Below are 23,791 nucleotides of genomic sequence, written 5' to 3'. Positions count from 1 at the left end.
GAGCAAGCCCACCAAATAAATTCAGTTTTCACCATTTTCCCCCTTGGTGATTTTTTTCCTTTTATTATTTGTATGTGTCCTGGGTACACCGGCTGGGACTGATATAAACTTTCCCCCTCCTTCCTAAAGGGCTCCCGCTGATCTTCAGACAGGACAATGCAAGAATGGATGCTGCAGGCCAGTTTGAAGAGCATGAGCTGGCCCGGAGCCTGAGCCCTCTCTTGTTCTGCTACGCTGACAAAGAGCAGCCAAGCCTGTGAGTGCAGTCATCTACGGGAAGGGGAAGTAAGCTCCCAGGGAAGGGAGAAATTAGCAAAGGCTCTAGTAGATCCGTGTAAGTGGAAATATACTCTAGATAACAGTCCTGACTTGGCAGGGGAACAGGACCATGACTTAATGGGATTTTTTCAGATCTAATTTCTGTGTTACTCGATATTGAAAATAAACCATTTGGTTGGTTTATAATGAAAGCCAGTTTTATTTTCCGTGTATTGAAGTAGTTCTATTCATAACTCTGCTGATGGAGAGAGACCCACACGTTCTCTTCTCTGCACGGTCTCTCTCCCCTGGAAGCTCTCAGAGCAGGCAGAGGAGCTGACTTCAGAGGGGAGATGGATGGCCCTTTGGTAGAGCCTCCACCCTATTAATCTAGTCCAGGTCCTTTTTTGTAAGGTTTTGAAATCCATCTCTTTTTCTGTTGAAATAAAATGTGCCATTTCAAGATCTCAAAGCACTCGTTGCATGTAGAGCATTAATTCACGTTTGTTCTTGGTTTTGGCATTCTTCTTTTTACAGGGGTCTTCTGATTTATAGCCTTAATCCAAAAATACTTAAGTGTATCTGATACTGCTAATACTCCATACCCCATTATCTGTAGAAATGTGCTGCAAACTTACAGGAGGGCTTAAGGAGTAGTACTTGCCAGTGGATACAGATGCATCTACCAGGGAGGGCTGGACTCTGGGCTGCTGCTGGAGTCTGGAGAGGATTGACCAGGGTGCTGGCCACAAATAGCCACTTGACGTGGTCAGCATCCAGGACTTGACGTTTGAAACACAGTTTGTTTTGTGTACGGAATTCACAGTCCCCAAAGCATTTCCACATAGACTATCTCATTTGATTCTCCCAACATTTCAGTAGATTAGGCAGCACAGGGAATCTTGTTTTGGTTTTTTTTGTGTGTTTTTTTTTTGTGTGTGGTACGTGGGCCTCTCACTGCTGTGGCCTCTCCCGTTGCGGAGCACAGGCCCAGCGGCCATGGCTCACGGGCCCAGCCGGTCCGCAGCATGTGGGATCTTCCCGGACTGAGGCACAAACCCGTGTCCCCTGCATCGGCAGGCGGACTCTCAACCACTGCGCCACCAGGGAAGCCCCTTGTTTCGTTTTTACATGAGGAAACTGAGGCTCAGAAAGAGTTACCCACCCAAGGTTACATTGCTTGTTAGTGGTAGAGCTGGAACACACATTCAGGAATTATGTTTCCAGGATCCGTGACAGGACGCTGACCAACTAAATGGTGCTTTGCTGTTACAATAGTACCAGGCCCTTGAAAGAGTGTACCACTAGCTGCATCTTCTGTATATACTTCTCTCATATGTTCAGGGTATTTCGGAGTCAGGAAAATATCAGTTTGCTTTGAATCTTTGTTTTTCAGATACCGTAGCATTTTCCTCCTGTCTTATGCTCACAGAATCATAATGTTTTCTCCTAAAGCATTTAGTTGTGGAGGTCAGTACATTTTTACACATTATTGAACTGTGGCTACCTCTAAGATAGAGTTTTGACCACTGAATTAATTGCCTTTCTGTGTTTGGGAATCACATGAGAATGTGGAAGAGTCAGTATTGGAGTTCTAATTTTGGCTGATAGCCACAGCAGTGCTTCCTGATTAGAACAGGTAGATAAGACTTTCTTATGGACGAATGTATACATCTTTGCTTTTCTGCTCCACAGCTGCACGATGAGAATCGGAAGGGGGATTCATCCTGAAGGCATGCCGGGCTGGTGTCAGGGCTTCTCACTGGATGGTGGTAGTGGTGTCCGAGCTTTGAGAGTCATCCAGCAAGGAAACCGCCCAGGGCTGATCTATAACATTGGTGGGTTATATTTGGGGCAGTGGGAGAATCGGAACCATGGGCCGATGACTTCAGGCTTGGAGGGTTAAGTCGGCCATACATTTTGGCTTCGCTGCAAGTGCTGATTTTCTCATTTGGCATTGGGTCAGGTATCTGTTCTCTGAATTCTAGATTGATATCAACACAGATCTATTCTCCTAGGGATCTAAGGAGCCACCTGAACACTGCCCTTTTGAGGTCTGAGGCTCTGTTTAATTTCAGACTCACCTGTGTCAGGAGAGTATCAGTTTGGCTTGAATCCTTGTTTTTCATGGGAATAATAGGAACACTTAGAATGCTTTTTATCCTCCAAGCATTTCCCACGCATTCATTAAAACTTGCAAACCCTAAGAGGGTAAGAAGCATTGTTCTACTTGAAACTGAAGCAGAGAGAGGTTAAGTGACTTGTCCAGATAAAGGGGAAGTCTGTTAGAAGTAGGATTACAACTGGGGTGTCCACATTTGAGGCAAAAAATATAATAAAATGCACTTGGTGGTTATGGTAATTAGAAGGCCCTAACTAGCTTAGCTTCTGGACGTGGCGGGGTGGTGAGGGACGGGGAGGATGCTGTACCTGTATGCCTCGTGGCCACCTGGAACACGCAGATTTTCCAAAGGGTTAAGACAAACTTGATTTAAATGTGTCTCAGGTTTAAAATGTTAGCAGCGCATCTTTCCTTTCATATATAATTTCCAAGGATCTCAAAGCACTGTTGAGTATTGAATGTTGGGAAACCATTTAACTCTCTGGGAAGGTGGAAATGTTCTATTTTGTACTGTCCAATCAGGAGGCACTAGCCACGCGTGGCTGCTGAGCACTTGAGAGTACCTTGCTAAAAACTGGTGAGCGTGACGAAGAAATTGAATTTCTCATTTCATTTTAGTTAGTGTAAGTGATCTTGTATGACTAGTGGCTACTGTTTTGGACAGTGTCAATGTAAAGAGTCGTGTTATAAAAGGAAAAATTGCGATGGTATCATTTAGCTGTTTACCTTGAATCCCATGGAGTCAGTGATGTGTTTAAGTGTTTGAAGGTTTATCAGTAGAAGACTCTCTTCCAAGTAGAGTTAGCTTTTTGTTTTTTAAAACATGAATTTGCATGTATGCTCCCTTGACATGGAAGCTGTCTACTTTAAAGTTGACATTAAGACTTCTAATAGAAGAAATCAAGTGTATCTGATCCTCCAGCTGAGGATAATTTTCTTTACTTTTTCCTCACATTTTTTTGCTCCACCCCTTGAATAGGTAAAGGCTGCTTCATACAGAGTTTCAGTGATTTTGTTTCTGTGATTTGCTCAGTCTTTCAGCTATTTTTGAGACTTAAATTAAAGGAACACCAGTACAAGCGAATTAGGGAGTTAACAGATCAGAATATTTATAATTGGAATTACGTTGGAACATCCAGGACACCTAGTTGTCATATCCTAAGGTCTCTTCTCTTTTTATGGTCTCTTGATACTTGTTGACTATTGCTAGGGTCCTTGTATATGTCCCATCACGATGTGAGCAAGGACTCCTGAGGCAGGCTGCCTGGGTTTAAATCCATCTATGCCACCCACTGGCTGCGTGACCCAGGGCAAGTTACCCAGCTTTCCCTGCCTTAGTTTCTTCATCTGCAGAAATGAAGGAATGAAAATACCTAACTGATAAGAGGTTGTTATGAGAATTAAATGTTGAGCCTTTGGTGGAGGGTGTAGCACGTATTAAGAATTCAATAACTGTTATTATTTTTATTATTTTTACCGTAAACGTTTTTATCATTTTATAACCAGTGCTCAGCCCAGTGCCTTGAATATAGTTGCTTTATTCATTGTCTGAATGAATTAATTAATTCATCCACTGAGTTTTGTATTTTTAAAAGTTGTTAGCAGAGTTTCTAAGAATATAGTGCTATTTCATTTTTCTTTCTTTTTTTGGAACCTGGTGTTTTGAGATTTCCTTTTGATTGACTATGTCTTTTTTTCCTTGGTATGTGTTTTGTTTGCCTTTTTTTTTTCCAGTACCTAGTAGGTACTGAAAACATTTATTTTATGAAGGAATAAATTCTATAGCATCTAGCATTATGTTTGAGCTGGCTTCTTGGGCAGTGGGCTTAAAGAAAATACTAGAAGAGTCAGCTGAGTTCAGGGCAGTTGCAGAAGCTAGTTAAGTAATATGAAATTTCTACAATATGCTGTAAAAGGGGCAAGTTCTCTAGGAGGAAATTTTGTGTCCCATGTGTAAGCAGAAATGTATCACATAAACTGTCTTAGTTGGTTTTTTTTATAAATTTATTTATTTAATTTATTTATTTTTGGCTGTGTTGGGTCTTCATCGCTGCGCACGGGCTTTCTCTAGTTGTGGTGAACAGGGGCTACTCTTCGTTGCGGCAGGCAGGCTTCTCATTGCAGTGGCTTTTCTTGTTGCAGAGCACGGGCTGTAGGCGTGCAGGCTTCAGTAGTTGTGGCATGTGGGCTCAGTAGTTGTAGCTCGCAGGCTCTAGAGCACAGGCTCAGTAGTTGTGGCTCGCAGGCTCTAGAGCACAGGCTCAGTAGTTGTGGCGCCCGGGCTTAGTTGCTCTGCGGCATGTGGGATCTTCGCGGACCAGGGCTTGAACGTGTGTCCCCTGCATTGGCAGGAGGATTCTTAGCCACTGCGCCACCAGGGAAGTCCCTGTCTTAGTTTTATAAATGGAAACCAAACTGAACACCTGTGTGTTTTAGTTGTTGTTATAGTTGTACACACCTTATGAAGAAGCTAGGAATTATGGGAACGTTGATGTTGCCATGGAGACTTTTTAAGGCCTAAATGGGAATAAAGTATAATACTTTGAGTGCTGTTGCTGTTTTCATTCCATTCTTAGGAGCCTTGACAGATTCTCTGGGAGCTACAATTGTTTTTTCAGTGAAATTGTGAAGGCTATTTAATTTTTTTAGACCACAAATTTTTTTCCTTCTGATTAACTCATGGAACTGGTTCTTGTTATTTGTAGGTATTGATGTCAAGAAAGGCCGAGGCCGATATATCGACACCTGTATGGTAATCTTCGCTCCCCGTTACCTGTTAGATAATAAATCATCTCACAAGCTTGCATTTGCACAGAGGGAATTTGCCAGGGGACAGGTAAGCAGCTTGCTTTTGAAGATTAACTAGTATTTATTTAATAGCACAGTGAGTTTTAATGTCAGGGCTTATCTCCCCATCAACACTAAGTTTTTTGATGTGAATAATCATTTTGTGCCTTTGGTATCCTAAATAGCTCCTGGTAGAGGGCAAGGCTCAGAGTAGATAGATACTCAGTAAGCATTTACGTCTTGACTTGGCTTTTGACTAAAGCCAATGATCCTGTGTGTTTTAGGGAATAGCCAATCCTGAAGGTTACATTTCCACCCTTCCTGGTTCCAGTGTGGTGTTCCACTGGCCTCGGAATGACTACGATCAGCTGTTATGTGTCCGATTGATGGATGTTCCCAATTGTATTTGGTCTGGAGGCTTTGAAGTCAACAAGAATAATTCCTTCCATATCAACATGAGGTAAGTTCAGAGACTATATTTAGACAAAAAGTAGCCTCAATTGAGGTGCAGTAATGTAAATAGTAAGCTATAAATACCATATAAATTTCAGCTATTTATAAAGCTGTAAATAGTAATAAATAATAAGACTACTCTTCATGAAATGCACACATATGTTTCTGGCTCAAAGGTCATAAAACTGCAAAGACCAGGCAAGGAGGAGTGAACGTTTTGATGCAGTGAGTTAAAGGGAACATTGACAGTTTTGACCATTGTGCACTTGCTGTCGTCTGAGGTCACATGTTCAGGGGGTAGTACTGATCTCACTGTTACCCACAACTCTGTCAGCATTTAGATGGCAGCTTTGATTATAAATGTTTTTGTCTATTCTTGCACATTGTACAAACTCTTCTCTCATTTGATGCGGTTTCAGTAAATCACCTGGCCTTCTTTGCCCAACCCAGTGACCCTCAGGTCCTTGTTAAGAAAACTCAACAAAATTCAGACTCAAGTAGTACAGGATGACTGCTTTCTTTTTCTGCTTTCATCCATTGCTTAAAAAAAAAAATGTATTAAACTTTAAAAATTGTGGTAAAATACACATACCATATGAGAAAGATAGCATGAAGACCCAGAGATTATTTTGTGGGCCTCAGGCACATAACATAAAATTTACTATCTTCACCATTTTTAACTTCAGTAGTGTTAAGTACATTTATGTTGTGCAAACAATCTCCTAAACTCTTTTCCTCTTGCAAAATGGAAACTCTGTACCCATTAAACAACTGCTCCTCTTTTTCCCTTTCTTAACCCCTGGCAACCGCTGTTTTCCTTTTCATATGAATTTGACTACTCTAGGTATCTCAGATAAGTGAAATCATACAATATTTGTCTTTTTATGAGTGGCTTATTTCACTTAGCATAATGTTCTCAAGGTTCGTCCATGTTGAACTTCCTTTTTTTTTTTTTGGTGATAGTTTATTACATTTTATTTCACTCTAGTGCAGTGAAATTATATATATTCAAGTATAGTTGATTTACAATGTTGTGTTAATTTCTGCTGTACAGCATGGTGATTCAGTTACACGTATATATACATTCTCTTTCATATTCTTTTCCATTATGGTTTATCACAGGATATTGAATATAGTTCCCTGTGCTATATAGTAGGACCATTTTTACATTCACCATTTACATTTCACCATTTTACATTCCTGCCAGTAGCACACAAGGGTTCCAATTTCTCCATATCCTCACCAACACTTGTTATTTTTTGCCCTTCTGATAGTAATGGGTGTGAGGTGGTATCTCATGGTTTTGATTCTCATTTCCCTAACGATTAGTGATGTTGAACTTCTTTTCATGTGCTCGTTGGACGTTTGTACATCTTTTTGGGAGACATGTCTATTCAACTCCTTTGTCCATTTTCGAATTATTTTTGTTGTTGTTGAGTTGTAGGAGTCCTTTATATATTCTGAATACTAACCCCTTATGAGATACATAATTTGCATATATTTTCTCCCATTCCATACGTTGCCTTTTCACTCTGTTGATTGTGTTCTGTGATTTACAGTTTTTAATTTCGATGTAGTCCTACTTACCTATTTTAACTTTTGTTGCCTGTGCTTTTGGTGTCGTATCCAAGAAATCATTGCCAAATCCAGTGTTATGAAGCTTTCCCCGCTGTGTTTTCTTCTGAGAATTTTATAGTTTTAGCTCTTACATGTAGGTCTTTGATCCATTTTGAGTTAATGTTTCTATTTAGTGTAAGGTGAGGGTCCAACTTCATTCTTTTGTTTGTGGATATCCAGTTTTCCCAACACCATTTGTTGCAAAGACTTTCCTTTCCCCATGGTATGGTGTTGACACCCTTGTCAAAACTTGGTTGACCCTATATGTGAGGGTTTATTTCTGGGCTCTCTATTCTATTCATTCATATTCTATCTTTATGCCAATATCACACATTTTTTTAAATTACAGTAGTTTTGTAATAAGTTTTGAAGTTAGAAAGTGTGAGATTTCCATCTTTGTTCTTTTTCAAGACTATTTTAGCTATTTGGAGTCCCTTGAGGTTCCATCTGAATTTTACTATTTCTGGGGGAAAAAAAAACACTTGGAATTTTGATGGGGGTTGTATTAGATCTGTAGATCCACTTTGGGTAGCATTGACATCTTGACAATACTAAGTCTTCTAATCCATGAACATGGGACGACTTTCTATTTATTTCTGTCCTCTTTAATTTTTTTCATCAAATGCTTTTTGAAGCTAAAGACACTGAAATCAGTGCTATTTCAACACATTTAGAAGCAATATTTAATCATTTATACCTTATGGTTAGTTCTTTATGGAGAACACTATTGCAAGGGAACAGAAAAATGGCTAATTTAATAATAGATGATCCAAAATAGTATTTATATTTGACTAAAAAAATGCATTATCTGAGGTTTTTCTTTGTTTCTGTTTTTGTTGATGATGTGCCTTTCTTAATTATCCTTTGCCCTGGCCCCCCCTTATTAGAGTTAATTGCTTCTGGCATAGTGGTTTTCCAGCTATGTTCCTAGGGGCCATTGGGGTCTAAGGAGGTGACTTTACAGGTCAAGGGAGCAAAGTGGGCAGGACTCCAATGCCCTCATCCCTACTTCAACCAGAACTCCTATCTGGTAGTATCATATGTTCCCCACAACAGCGGTCCCCAACCTTTTTGGCACGAGGGACCAGTTTCGTCAAAGACAGTTTTTCCACGGACGGTGGGGTGGGGGGATGGTTCAGGTGGTAATGCAAGTGATGGGGAGCGGCAGATGAAGCCTTGCTCGCTTGCCCACCGCTCACCTCCTGCCGTGTGGCCCCGTCCACCGAGGACCAGGGGTTGGGGACCCCTGTCCCACAAGATTTCGTGGTGGGGGCGGGCAGGGGAAGGTGAGGAATTCTGCAGCTGAAACCACCATTGGTTTATATACTGCCTTGGTGGAGGCAGCCCAGATCGGTTGTGTGGTGTGAAGCCAATTCAGAATTAAACAAAAAGTTACTCATCGTTACTTCAAAAAAGAAGAAAAGGAAGTAAAAGGTGTGGAGGGTGGGCAGAAGGATGGCTTGTGTACCTTTGTTAATCCTTTTGAAATAGTTTCAGTGTGTGGCCCTAAACTACTGAGCAGGGACCTGAGCCAGCTGTTTCCTTCCTTTACTTTCCCCACATTTTCATTTTGAAACAGTTTAAACCCACAGAAAACTTACAAGAGTAGTACAAAGGCACCCCGCTTTTACCTAGATTTCCTACATTTCAACATTTGGTCTGTTCTTGTTCTCTCTGCACACTTGCACACATACATTTTTTTCCCCAAACCATTTGAAAGTAATGTGAAGTCATCATGACACTTCATAAAGACCTTATTACCTGTCGTTACACACTGAAGAAATTCAATATGGATTATGTTTTTAAATAAATAGTTCTCTAAAATGTCCTTCATAGCAACCTTCCTCCCCAGATCTAGGACCCAGTGAAGGATCATGCATTTTATTTGGCTGGTATATCTCATCTCCTTTAATCTAGAATAGTCATAGTCTCACTTTTCCCTTTTTGTCTTTATTGACGTTGACATTTTTGGAGTCCAAGCCGGTGCCTGGTAGAATGTTTTATTTTCTGGATTTTTCTGATGGTTTTTTATATATAAATTTGGGCCAAAAAAGAAAAATTTGGGCCATCCATTTTTGGTAAGAATACTACTTCTGCGGTGGTACGTGTTTCCCACTGCATCACATCCGGAGGCCTGTGACGTCTGTTGGTCCTGTTATTAATGTTGCTAAATTCGATCATCATTTGGTTTAGCTGGTGTCCACCAGGTCTCTGTATTGTGAAGTTACCTTTTCTTCTTTGTAAACAGGACTAGTCCATTGGGGGGATAATTTGAGACTGTGTGTCTGTTCTGTTTCCCCAAAACCTTTCACTCAATGGCTTGATGGTTCTTACCTGAATCAGTTATTACATTGGTGGTTGCAAAATGGTGATTTTCTGGTTCTCTCATTTCTTCTACATTTATTAACTGATATTCTTCCCTAAGGAAGAGCTTTCTTTCCATTCTCTCCAGTGGTTTATCTGTATTTAAGTACACACACACACACACACACACACACAGCACCCACGTAAATTATGATCACATACTGGTACCTCCATTCCACAGGATTCTTCCTCACCTTCCCTCATCCTACAGTGCAAACCTGTTTATCAATAACATCAATATATTAGTTTGAACCATGTGAAATTCCTCTTTTCTAGGTCAAAAGTAGTCTAATATTAACAATTTTATGTAGTTCAACCAATATTTACTCATTTGCTGCACTGATGCTAGACCCAAAACAAACCCTAAGTAAAATTTGTAGATCTCATACAGTTACGGCGTGCTGTTCAAAGTTGCTTGAATGAATTCTTTTTTACTGTGTGATTATACTGTCAATTTCTACTTTTTTTAATGTGATCAGAGAGCGCACAGTGGTGATCATGAGAAGTATGAGGAGAATGTGAACTGGAGCTTGTTCCCTCCATTTTATGCAGCCTCTTTTGTTTCCTTTTGCTGCAGAGACACTCTGGGAAAATGCTTCTTCCTGCGTGTGGAAATTACTCTTCGAGGAGCTACCTATAGGATCTCCTTTAGTGATACAGATCAGTTACCCCCTCCTTTCCGAATTGACAACTTTTCTAAGGTACCAAGGGGAGTTGAGAGCCAGTTTGGCTGTTTCATATGCGGGAAAGTGGAATATATACTGCCCTTAAGATAATGATGAATGAAGTACATTTTAAACTTGGGTTCAAAAGAAGCCATACAGGATCTTAGAAATCTTACCATTGGGAGGTGGTTTCTGCTGGTTATTTTGATTGCTGGGCAGCCTTGTCCAGAAGGGACTTCTCAGTACCCAGAACTTATTTTGACTAGATAGTTTGGTTGGCATGGTGCCCTCTGTAGACATTTCCATATAAACAGAGAGAGAGGAATCAAAATCAGATTGACAAACGCCCGGTAGAATGGGCGGGCATTCTTCCTGTTGCTTAGTTACAGTGAGCTCCTTTATGAATCTTCCAAGTAAAACCAAGATGGAAATCATTAGATTCTATTTTAAATTATGCCTTACATCTTAAAATATGTGACTTTCCATAGCTGAATTCCAAAATTTTTGTTCAAAGTGTATCCCAGGGGGTTGAGGGTAGACTAGATGCCATTGAAAGGACAGAGAAGCTTCCTCTAGGTATCTGGCGTGGCAGAGCTTCTCAAAACCCTTTACCCAACAGGCTGTGGCCCATGTCTAATTGGTGGGCTTTTTGCAATTTTGAAGATGATTAGAGAGGCATTTGAAGAGGCCACATGATGAGCCTCGCTTGTGGTTATATGCTGCGTAGGTTCATTTGGGAAGGATCTGGGACTTAAACCTAGGAGGCACTGATAACTTTCCAATACCACCGCTCTGACTGAAAGTCCTCTTTATCCTCTCCGCCCTTACTGTAGGTCCCGGTTGTCTTCACTCAGCATGGCGTTGCTGAACCCAGGCTCCGAACTGAAGTGAAGCCCATGACTTCCTTGGATTATGCCTGGGACGAACCCACCCTGCCACCTTTTATCACTCTGACTGTTAAAGGGGCAGGTTCCTCTGAGATCAACTGCAACATGAATGATTTCCAGGATAACCGACAGCTTTATTATGAAAATTTCATTTACATTGCTGCTACATATACGTTCTCTGGGTAATTCTGAGTTAAATTACTGTTCGTAAAGCAGAAAACTCTAATTATTAACCGGTTTTAAATTTTAAGCAGTTCTCAGGAGGCTAAGGGATGAACGAAGATTCCTTCCATTCTTTACCAAATCCTAGGCTCAGGCTCTATCTTGAGAGGTCTTTAGTCTAAACCCTTGTCTTCTGGCTAGAGTAAAATTTATCCAAAAAGGCAAGACTCTTCTCTTTTTAATAATCTATCCCCAATAATCCATTCTAGTATCTAACAACTCCCCTAAGGCATTGTTATTATAATGTCTTAAATTTCTCTTGCTTTAAACTTTTGTTTTACCTCTTTCCTCTTTCCTTTACCTCTTTCCATTTTTTGTTTTACCTCTTTCCTCATTTGAAACTGACTAATCTTCATCCATAATTATTCAAGTCACCATTCTGACTCTCCTCTTCCATGGAGAATTCTGATTAAGCAGACACTTAAAGGTCTTTTTAATAGTCACCTAAAGGCAAGCAGAGGAGTTTAACTTGACAGTAATTCCAGTTGCCTTACAATTATAATCTTCACTGTTGTCTGACTAGTTAGTTGTATTTGGAAAGAAAAGACAGGTGAGGAATAGTGAGCTTATTCTCATTCTGTTAGATTGGTACAGAGATAGGTAGGTAGAGATTCAAAACGTTGGGCTTTCAAAAGTAGTCATTCCACCAACACATAAATATAGTTTGTTTCTGTGCTGGTCACAGGGCCAATTTTAAAGTTGAAGAAACTGGGAAGATAGCCTAATCTTCAGCATTCCAAATATAAGTCACCTGGTGAACGGGGCATTTAAAGTCATATTTCTTTGCAAAATGTTCTGAATAATTTTGCTCATGAAATATTTTTGTATGTGCCTGAGGCCCACAAAATCATCTCTGAGTCTGTGCAGTGTCTCTCTCAGCTACCTAGACTCCAGATTTCACTAATAATGAATTGAATAGGCATCTTTGCTTAGAATAGCCCTTCTTTTCCTTGTTTATTACAGTTCTCTTTTGATAATGATGGTGCTGAGATGCTTATCTTGTTTTAATTAAGTCAATCATGTGTGTTTCTTTCTTTTTAAAGATTATGGCACTCAGTAGTATGACATGCTTAAGGTTTTAGTGCCTGAAAAGCCAGTCCTTAATCTGGTTGCTATTCATGTTTTTCTCTTTACTTTCTTATGTTAAATTCCAGTAGTTACTAAGCTGTTTAACTGAAGAATCCTAATGGAGAATTACGAGTTTAATGGGTTGAACAGATATGGATAGAGAAAAAGAGAAGTTCCTGGGAATCTTAGTGTGCTAAGGGGTTGACCCCTATAAGTGCAGTAGATCCTATTTCTTCGCATTTTTGGTGAGAACTGACGATGAGGAAGGAGACTAGTTTTGTTTTGTTTTATTTTGTTTGAAATTGAGGTGAAGTTCATATACCATAAAATTAACCATTTTAAAGTGATCAGTTCAATGGCATTTAGTGTATTCGTGATATTGTACAGCCACCACCTCTGTCTAGTTCCAAAATGTTTTCATCACCCCAAACCCATTAAGTAGTGACTCCCCCATTAAACCTCTTCTCTCAGCCCCTGGAAACCACCAATCTGCTTTCTGTCTCTCAGGATTTACCTATTTCAGATATTTCACATAAATTATCATAAAACATGTGACCTTTTGTGTCTGGCTTCTTTCACTTAGCATAATGTTTTCAAGGTTCATCCACACTGTAGCATGTATCACTGTTTCATTCCTGTTATGGCTGAGTAATATTCCATTGTGTGTCTGTACCACATTTTGTCTGTTCTTCCTTTGATGGACATTTGTGTTGTCTCTACCTTTTGGCTGTTGTGAACAGTGCTGTCAGCATGCCCATACATGTACTTGTTTAAGTACTTGTTTTTAATTCTTTTGCATATATACCTAGGAGTGGAATTGCTGGGTTCTACGGTAATTCTGTGTTTACCTTTTCTTTTTTTTTTTTGCGGTACACGGGCCTCTCACTGTTGTGGCCTCTCCCGTTGCGGAGCACAGGCTCCGGACGCGCAGGCTCAGCGGCCATGGTTCATGGGCCCAGCCGCTCCTCGGCATATGGGATCTTCCCGGACTGGGGCACGAACCCGTGTCCGCTGCATCGGCAGGTGGACTCTCAACCACTGTGCCACCAGGGAAGCCCCTGTGTTTACCTTTTTGAGGAACTGCTATGCTATTTTCCACAGGAGCTGAATCATTTTATGTCCCACCAGTAATGTGTAAGGGTTCTGGTTTCTCTACATTCTCAGCAGTGCTTGTTGTTTTCCACTTAAAAACAAATTTTTTTTTAATGTTTTTTTAAAATTTATTTTATTTATTTATTTTTGGCTGTGTTGGGTATTCGTTGCTATGCGCAGGCGTTCTCTAGTTGTGGTGAGCAGGGGCTACTCTTTGTTGCGGTGCTCGGGCTTCTCATTGCAGTGGCTTCTCTTGCTGCGGAGCACGGGCTCTAGACACACAGGCTTCAGTAGTTGTGGCACATGGGCTCAGTACTTGTGGCTCACAGGTTTAGCAGTTGTGACGCACAGGCTCAGTTGCTCTGCGGCATGTGGGATCTTCCTGGACCAGGGCTCGAACCCGTGTCCCCTGCATTGGCAGGCGGGTTCTTAACCACTGCGCCACCAGGGAAGCCCTGTTTTCCACCTTTTTTTGATTGTAGTAATTCTACTGAATAGGTAATGTTACCTCATTGCGGTTTTGATTTGCATTTCCATAATAATTAATGATATTGAAGATCTTATCACGTGCTTATTCCCATTTGTGTATCTTTTTTGTTTGTTTGTTTTTTGACCATGTCGCACAGCTTGCGGGATCTTAGTTCCCCAACCAGGTATTGAACCCCGGGCCGCCCTGGCCACGGCGTTGAAAGCGGTGGCTCCTAACCACTGGACTGCCAAGGAATTCCCTATTTGTATATCTTTGGGGAAATGTCTATTCAAATCCTTGGCCCATTTTTAGATTAGATTTTTTTGCCTTTTTGAATTTTAAAGCTCCTTATATAATATGGATACAAATCCCATATCAGATATATGATTTGCAAATATCTTCTCCCATTCCGTGGATTGTCCTTTTACTTTCTTGGTAATGTCTTTCGGAAGGACAAAAGTTTTTTAATGTTGTTGAAGTCAAATTTTTTTTGGTCACTTGTGCTTTTGATATCATGAAAACTGGTTTTTAACTCGGAATTTTTCAGTCCATTTTTTGATGATAGAGATTAGTGGAAACAGGAGGATGATCTAAATAAAATCTCACTGAAATACCCTGAAGTGTAGTTAGGCTGCAACATTCCATAAAGCTTAGTATTCTTAAGCCATAGAGAAACACAACAAGGTGGAATTGGAGGAAGGTGATTATGAACCCTTTGTTTTCTTTTCATCCTTAAGGGACTTCTGATTTCTTGCTAAGACATGGGGATGCAATAATTCTGATCATCTTCCTGGCAAACAGTAGAACTAATTCTTGGACCCTTGGAATGTCTGGATTAGTTTTTGTTTTTTGTCTCTAAAGATATATAGTCATCCTTTTATGTCTGAATTTTAAGCCACTGAAATTATCAGGAGAGGGGAAATGTCAGAGTATGTCTTCTGACAAATGAATCTTTGAACTGTGCAGGAAAACAGCACAACCTTGATCTTTCTGCAGCTTGAGTCAGGCTTTTTCTTCTATGATTAAAGAAGAATTATCTTCTTTATGGTGGAGGTTTAGCCGTTTGCTTATGAGTACATGAATACGCATGTGAGTCCACGTGTATACGTGTGTGTGTGTATTATGATTGTTACTGTTTTTTCAATTCTAGTTTACAGGAGGGGACAGGACGGCCTGTGGCTTCCAACAGAGCCATTACCTGTGCAGAGCTCGTCTTGGATGTCTCACCGAAGACACAGAGAGTCATTTTAAAGAAGAAGGTAAGAGAGCTTAGAACTTGGAGTTTAGAAGAAAAGATTTTTAGCCCTGGAAGGGACAGGGGCCACCTGGTCCACCCCCTCGTTTTGCAGATGAGCAAGCAGAGACCTAGGCCCGTGCTCAGATGGAACTTGGGCGTCCTGACTGCTCCATTTGTTGTTCTCCCCACTGTCCCATGACGCCTGCTCTAGGAATTCCAAGCCCTTCTCATCTTTGATACCTTTTCGAAGAACTTAATTCTTGAATTTATTTTTTTTCAAATTTGTGATTTGTCGTTTTCATTACTCTTTCTATTGTAACACTCCCCTAATCTACTTTTCCCTAAACTCAGTGGAAAAATTATCACACTGACAGTTTTTTCCCTTTTTATGCCAACATTCTTTTCAAGTTAGTTTATGAAATGATTATGCTAATAGACCTAGATATTGAGAGAAAGAGTAAAGTTTGACCAGAAATATTGTGACTGACAGAAAGACTGGTAATAAATAGTTCAGACTTCAAAATGAATGTTGTTTGAGAACACAGAGGTGCAGAAATCACTCTAAGAGGAGGAAGATCAGCAGTTATCATTATTTGAAACCATTTACCTGAGGGCTGTGTTCTGGAAAATTTTGCATAATATAAATCATATAATCCAAAAACAACCCTGACAGAGGTTGTGTGTTTCCAACCTAAGTGGCCCTAATGCTGACAGAGGATGCCCTTTAATCATCTAAAGTGCTATCATGTGTGGCAGTAATGTAGGTGGTTTATGACTCATTTGGCTTTGAGGTTGTACAACTCTTACGGCATTTTTAATGGGGGATAGATTCAAATTATTTCAGATTTTGCACATCAAATGAAACTTTAATACATGTGTTTCTAATTCAGTTTTATATTTTTAACAGCTTTATTGAGATATAATTCATGTACCATACAAATCACCCATTTAAAATATACAATTCAGTGGGTTTTAATATATCCACAGTAGGTACTACTTTAACCACACTCAATTTTAGAACATTTTCATCACCTCAAGAAAGAACCCTGTATCCTTTAGCTATCACCCCCGCATTCTCCTTACTTCCCAGCCCTAAGCAGTCGTTAATCTACTCTCTGTCACTGTAGACGCCCCTGTTCTGGACTTCGGTCAATATATGAGTGGTCTTTAATGAAGGGCTTCTTTCAGTTATCCTAATATTTTCAGGGTTCTTCATCCATCTATCAATCAACCAGTACTTCTACATGTGTTTTTATATCATACCAGTTGAAAGTCACATAATTCAAATTTGCTTAAAATGTTATCACATTCTTTTATATAAGACTGTGTTTATGTGTTAGATACATTTTAGAAATAAGATTTGGGAATGGTGATGAGTAAAGAGACCATGAGATGTAGTAATTGAAAGTAGACAATTTTCTAGACTTTATTGAACATTTTGAAAAAGGAAATTTTAAAAGACAATAATCTAAAAATAAAAGAGTCTAACAGAAATCAAGGAATTGGGAAAAAAATAGAAGAGCCCTTGGAAATGATGCAGATGACCTTCAAAGAAATGTTCAAGTTAATGAGGATGTTAGAGTGAATGGAAACCAACTCAAGAGAAAGATGATTTATCAGTGGAGTATGATCACCAGGTGTGATCAGCAAAACACTAATAATAAATATACATACATGGGATTTCCAAGGGCTGGTGTCTGCTAAGTGGACAGAAACAGACTTTTTTAAATTAAGTAGCAAAAAATACTTTACATAAAATTTTATAATTTACACATTTTCACAGTTGTCATTTCACTTGATGAGGATGAAAACCGGTAAATGGGAGGGAAGGTGATGAGTGAGTTACGTTGACATCTAAAACTGGGCAATGTTCTTTGAATTGGCACTAGGAAATGGACCTATGTGCTTGAATTAGAAACCAAGAGTAGAAGGTTGACCTCTTAGGTTTTTGTTTGTTTGTTTTTTGGGATTTTTTTTTTTTTACTTTCTGTTTTGAAAGAATCTCAAATTTACAGAAAAGTTGGTAGAAATTCTATAAAGTGGATTTGTCGTGTTGCTGGTGACGTTAACGTTAGCACTTGCTTAAGGTGGTGTCTGCCAGCCTTCTCCACTGTGAAGGAAGTTTTTCTTTTCCTTTGTATTTAGTAAATATTTTGTGGAGAGGTGCTTTGAGACTCTGTAAATATCCTGTTCCTCATCAAGTTTTCTATGTATGTATGTATGCATGCATGCATGTGTATTAGCTTGGACTTCCAGAACAAAATAATATAGACTAAACAATGAGAATTTATTTCTCGCAGTTCTGGAAGCTAGGAGGTCCAAGATCAGGGTGCCGGGCAAGTCGGTTCCCGGAGGGGGCCCTTCTTCTAGTTTGTGGACTGCAGCCTTCTTACCGTGTCCTCAGATGGCAGAGGAAGAGTGGGGTCAGGGGTGAGGGGAGAGGAGAAAGCAAGCCCTTTGGTATCTTAAGGACACTGATCCCATCAGGAGACCCCCACCCTCATGACCTCATCTAAGCCTAATTATTACCCAAAGGCCCCATTTTCATCCCAACTGCGGGTTAGGTCTCCAGCATAAGGATTTTGCAGGAGCACAGTTCAGTCTGTAGCTTTATGTATGTCCCCATGGCTCCCTGTTTTATTCAGTGTGTTATCTGTTACTGTCAGGGTTTATTTTTATCCTCAGTTCTCATGTTTGGCCGGTAGGAGTGCCTTTAACCTCCTGTGTCCTTTTGACATATGCCCCTCATGCCTTGAGCACTTCCATACTTTCTGACACAGCAAGTTATTTTGGGCTCGTTTTGTACTTTCCCTGCAGCATTCCCGGAATTTGCCACTTCTTTGAGGAGCCCTGATTCCTTTTATCAGAGAATGGAATTTAGAAACTTAAGATATGTACACTAGGTACCCTTGTTGCTGTTGTGGTGTCGCTGTTCCCAGACTCTCTCAAGGGACAGACCTAGCGATTTTATGTATACATGACGTATATATGCACACACATGGCACATATTGTATCTGTGTATATGCATATGTGCATATGCATACATATATCTTATATGTGTATTTATACATTCAACGGATTTCTCTATCTCTGTGTATTAAGAACCAGCAGTTCACACTAATAGTTCTAATTCCAATCCAACATCACAAAGCTCATTGTAATTTTTTCCCTTTTCATATTTGTAACTCCTTTGTCCAGCACTAAGAATGTATTTATTAATTTGATCAGTTCCCGTGAATGTAACCCATGTTTTCTCATCACAGTTGTGCCCCCCGCCCCGAGTGTGGACACACCGTGTTACCTGGCATGGGCCCTGATCTCCACATGCTGGGCAGCTCCCCGTCCAACCCCACCCCCTGCAGGAATTCCCTCCTCACCTGTCTCTGTCTCTGACAACCCACACTAGGCTCGCCTCCCCAGCCCCTCGATATGGGTCAGCACCCACCTTGGGTTTCAACATCCCACTCTGGGCCGGGCCACCACAATATACCCACCTACCCTCACACAGCCCCCATGGCCTTCTCCCTCCCTCAGTGTCACCTCAAGGTTTTAGGACTAAATTGTGAGGAAAGGGGGCAGGGGAAGGGAACCGGAAGGAGAATGGTAGATCTTGGGTTTTTAAATGGAGGTTTGGGTAGTGAGCCTGCACATACGGGCAGGCAATAGAGGAATCCATGTATGAAAACTTGATTTCACCTGGGCATCTGTGCTCTGATTCCCGATCTGGAACACCTCCAGGAAAATTGAGGTGCTTTTCTGTGTGGTTTTGGTGCTAGGGATAGATGTATTCTCTTACTGTGAACAGAGAAGTAAGCATGTGGGGATTGCGGGTGGAGAAGTGCAGCTCAGTTTCATCTCTTTTCACAGGTACGAGAGGCATTAGCACACAGTAGAAAGAGCATCATCACACTGCTATATTTAAAATAGATAATAAATAAATAAATAAAATAGATAACCAACAAGGACCTGCTGCATAGCACAGGGAAGTCTGCCCAATTCTCTGTACACCTGAAACTAATACAACATTGTTAATCAGCTATACTCCAACATAAAATAAAAATTAAAAAAGAAAAAAAGAAAGAGCATCATATCTTCTAGATTTGAGTTCTGGCTTTGCCACTTAAAGATGATGATATCTGGTGTTTCACATTCCTACCGGAGCCTCATTTTCCCATTGATCTCCCAGGTTAGTGAGAGGGATCAACTAGGATGCTGTACATAATGTGCTGTGTAAAGGGATGTGATCATGATAACGTAGCAACCATTTATCGAGGCATTAACCCTGTGCCAAGTATGTGCTGAAAGTGCCTTGTATTTATTACACTTATCACAAGAACCCTCAGAGGTAGCTTAATTTCCCCCTTTGACAGGATCAGGAAACAGGAGCTCTGAGAAATTTAGTAGCTTATCCAAGGTCACTTAGCTAGTAAATGAGGCAGCTGGATTTCAGATCCTGGCATTCGACTCCAGCATTCGTATTACTTTGTTAGCTTTTAATGCAGCTTTGACAGCTTTGTTGCAAAAGCTGTCTTTCCAACGCGGGGCAGCATGTGGATGCGTTTGTGGTACCTAGAATGTGATCCTGACGGGTCTAGTTGGAGTATACGTTCCCCTAGAAAGAGTATTCTCAATGGTTAGGTGTTCCTGAAATGGAATTATAGGGATTGTGTTAGAAAGGTAGTATGGCAAAGTGGATAAGCACGTCGTCCCTGGACTCACACTTTGGGGATTCAGACCTTCACTCTACCACCTACTAGTTAATGTGACCGTGGTGAAGTTTCTTTATCTCACTGGGACTTAACTTCTTCATTTGTAAGTAAGAACAGTAATAGTATATACCTCATTGGTTTGTTTTGAGGATTAAATGAATTACTATGTGTAACTCACACTGATCAGTGGCTGACACATAGTAAATATTCAGGAGGTGTTATTACTACTATTATTATTACTTCTTACATATAATGGATTATACAGACTTTCATGGATAGACCTGGAAGTTCAAGTACTGCTTATAAAATACTCCTAAGAGAAAATATATTTAGAATTAATAGCAATAAATCTAGTATAACTTTTGAATACAATCCACTTAATAGTAAACCCAGTAAATTGGAAATTGGAAACCATCAATATAGTATGCTTACCTTATGAACGTGGGATGGGGGAGAGCTCTGGTAAATTCTGGTTGTCTGCCAGTTATGAGGATAACCAAAGACCAAATACTGAGAATATCATATATACTTTATATAATTGGATCACTCTTTTAGGTAAGGGCACTGGAGGGCTGCCATCTGGAATAGCAGTTAACACAGCAGTGTAGCTAGTGGAGGAGATTAGATTGAACCTCGACTAACTGGTTTGCTCAGAAAGTATTAAGTGTATGAAAAAAATAAATTCAAAAAATTTATATTGTCATTTTTGGTTGTTTGGTTCAAGAGTTTAGCATATTTTATCCGAAGTGCAGCTAGAGATTGACAGCAGTGCAAGTTTAAATTAAGCACTGACATAATCGGAAAGTGTCTTTTAGTACAGTCCCTACTTGAGAACTCATTCAGCCCTGTGTGAAGCTCTTGAAGCCCTTGTATGAAGCCGTGGCTGCGCATGATGGCTCTTGCTGTCTCTGCCCAACAGGAACCAGGGAAGCGTTCTCAGCTGTGGAGGATGACTGGCACAGGCATGCTGGCCCACGAGGGCTCTTCCGTGCCTCACAACCCCAGCAAGCCCTTGGCCGCCCGCTCCACCGAGGGCTCTGCCATCTTAGATATTGCTGGTCTTGCTGCAGTCACTGACAACAGGTAACTTTCATGGCAACTTTTGATTCAAGTTCACTGCTTTCAAATTCAGACTCAGAAGACATCTACACCAAAAAGCAGAGAGTCTATAAATGAAGTAAGAATTTGTATTTTTCTTCAATGACAGAAACCTGTTGTATTTCCAAACATGAGTATTGGGTTTCTGTTTTATGTTTTAAAGTCATTATGGAAATACCCATGGAGATGTTAAAAAAAAAAAAATCAAACTATAAGGATATGTTATGAAACATGAATGTCTTTTCATCCAAACGTCTACCTACCCCTGCTCCCGAGAAGTGAACAGTTTGTTTTTTTAAATCTAAGAATTTTGTTAAATCCCTTGAAAGCAGAAACAAATTATTAAGAGAATAATCAAATTGTTTTTATGACAAAGCGAGAGAGAGGCATGGACATATATACACTACCAAACGTAAGGTAGATAGCTAGTGGGAAGCAGCCGCATAGCACAGGGAGATCAGCTCGGTGCTTTGTGACCACCTAGAGGGGTGGGATAGGGAGGGTGGGAGGGAGGGAGACGCAAGAGGGAAGAGATATGGGAACGTATGTATATGTATAACTGATTCACTTTGTTAGAAAGCAGAAACTAACACACCATTGTAAAGAAATTATACTCCAGTAAAGATGTAAAAAAAAAAAATGTTAATTTTCTTTATGAGCAAAGGACTAAAATCAACAGCAAGAAATTATTGGATCACTGCCTAGCTCATTTTCTATTGCTATTTGTCTGCTGCCTCTACTATCTTACTTACTTTTATTTGGTGCTTGTCAGAACCATCACTGTGAGAATTCATTTGGGACCTTAACTTTTAGATCACTGTGGGCAAGTTTCATCTCTTTTTAAAGACTGTGCATAAGGAGATGGCATGGAGGAGTGAGTGGATACACAAGGCTCTTCACAAACATGAGAACCTGCAGAAACCATTTATGACTATCAACCCTTGTTCATCTAAGAAAATAGACTTTCTTTTATCCTCTAATCTTCCAAATGTGAATTACCCCTCTTTCCCTAAACTTTCTTTCTTTGGAGCTACAAAATAGAAAGAGTTGAAGCTCCCATCTCTTCTCCCTGCCAGTATTTCATCAGTGCTGATAAAGCTGTAGAGAAAAAACCTCCTTGAGTCTTCCACCATCTACAGACTTAGCAAACTGCTTGTGTAGCAGTGGAACATAACCCACAGCTGGGAAAGAGCAGGACCTAGACACCAGGATCTGGAGTGGAAGACAAAAGACCAGGGCTATTATTGTACTGGGGGCTGGGGATGGAGAGTCGGATTTATAAGTGATTTTTTTTTTTAGTCTGTTTAAAAAAATGTTCCATTATCTTTACAACAAGAATACATGTTTTTAAAGCCAGAAAAAAAAAATGTGTTTTTATGACTGACTGCTTGGATTCAAATCAGCTCTTTAACTTTGAATAAGTTATTTTATTAGCCTTGCCTCAGTTTCTCCATGAAATCAGTGTGTTTTCAGTTAACAACTTGTTTACTTCCAAAATGACTTTAGATGACTTACAAGTTAAAACCCATTACAAAATAAAAGTATTTGGAAATAAAACAGAAAAGGATTTTTGAAAATATTTTAAAAAACCTTTCTTGTACTACATGACAGCTTGTCATTGTGAGAAAGCAAGAACCCCTGTTATATGTATTAAATTGTGAATCCTTAAAGTATTCATATTTGTGTCCTCATTGCTTTCCATTTTGTTTTATTCCTCCTTCCTCATTGAGAGATACCTAGCTGCCATAGGATTCAAGCTAACTGCCTGTTAGATTTTAAGGGCAGAGGATATTGGAAGGAAGAAGAGTAAAACCTCGATCCTGATACTCTCTACAGGCCTGAAATATTTGACTCACAGGACTTGTTGCATTTTCCTTTCTTCTAGATACGAGCCGCTGATGCTAAGAAAGCCTGATCGTAGGCGAAGCACAACCCAGACGTGGAGTTTCCGAGAAGGGAAACTGACCTGTGGGTTACATGGGTTGGTTGTCCAGGTTAGTAGTTTTTGACATCCCCGGTTGCAGCAAGCAATGGTTGAGCCTTTTTTTTTTTGAAACAAAGTCTTAATTAGGATGTACATGAGATGTTGTTGAATGGGAAAAAAATAATTACAATGCAAATATGTATTATTTCATTTTAGTCAGGAAAACCATGAAACCTTGTGCGTCTCTGCATATTTACATGGGAAATGTTATTGAAGGTGACATGTAAGAAATGTGTTAGGAATGGTTGCTTCTGAGTGATGGTTCTTATTTTTTTCCCTTGGCTTATCTGGATTTTTTTTCTTTGATGAGATAAATTACCTATGCAATTTTAAAAAGGAAGAAAGAAAGAAAAATGTCAGCTAAAAGCCCGCCACTAAGTTAGATGGATTAGTTTTAGACCTGTGAGGTTAAAACCATCTTTTATAAAGTGTTCTATGAGATGGTGAGTAATCTTCATGGGCTCTGCATGCCCCAGATTCTGTTTACTTCTGCATTCTCAGTGGTCCCCAAATAGACCTTTCATTGTTGTAGCAAATGTCGAAATGAAGGTTGCTGTTCAGTTTCCCCTGCCTTCAAGTCAGCCAGTCCACCCCATGAAAAACTCCCAGGTACTTTATAAGCAAATGTGTGTTTGGAAAGTTACCAGGAATTTGGATTTTCTCTCCTTCTGGCTTCAGGCCAGGAATGAGACCATGGATCTGAGATGAGTGAGTAGGAAGGTGTCTCAGAGGTTTGGGCATAGAGCAGAACAGCACGTG

At 40.1% G+C, this 23,791-nt stretch overlaps 1 protein-coding gene across 6 annotated transcripts in view; it reads left to right on the top strand.

Moving 5' to 3' along the window:
* The window catches only part of VPS13D (vacuolar protein sorting 13 homolog D), a 244,821-nt gene that overhangs the window by 106,432 nt on the left and 114,598 nt on the right, over positions 1–23,791 (top strand). For all 6 annotated transcript variants that reach the window (XM_082649814.1, XM_082649813.1, XM_082649811.1 and 3 more), the window contains 9 exons: positions 130–256; positions 1,954–2,096; positions 5,086–5,216; positions 5,452–5,627; positions 10,179–10,302; positions 11,100–11,335; positions 15,155–15,263; positions 20,870–21,033; positions 22,934–23,042. In XM_082649814.1, coding sequence (XP_082505940.1) covers positions 130–256; positions 1,954–2,096; positions 5,086–5,216; positions 5,452–5,627; positions 10,179–10,302; positions 11,100–11,335; positions 15,155–15,263; positions 20,870–21,033; positions 22,934–23,042 — 1,319 coding nt within the window. The remainder of the gene's footprint in view (positions 1–129; positions 257–1,953; positions 2,097–5,085; positions 5,217–5,451; positions 5,628–10,178; positions 10,303–11,099; positions 11,336–15,154; positions 15,264–20,869; positions 21,034–22,933; positions 23,043–23,791) is intronic.

This window comes from Grampus griseus, assembly GCF_964374135.1.
Source record: "Grampus griseus genome assembly, chromosome: 1".
NCBI lineage: Eukaryota > Metazoa > Chordata > Mammalia > Artiodactyla > Delphinidae > Grampus > Grampus griseus.
Note: the sequence above shows the minus strand (reverse complement) of the source record. Positions and strands in the feature narration are given on the sequence as shown.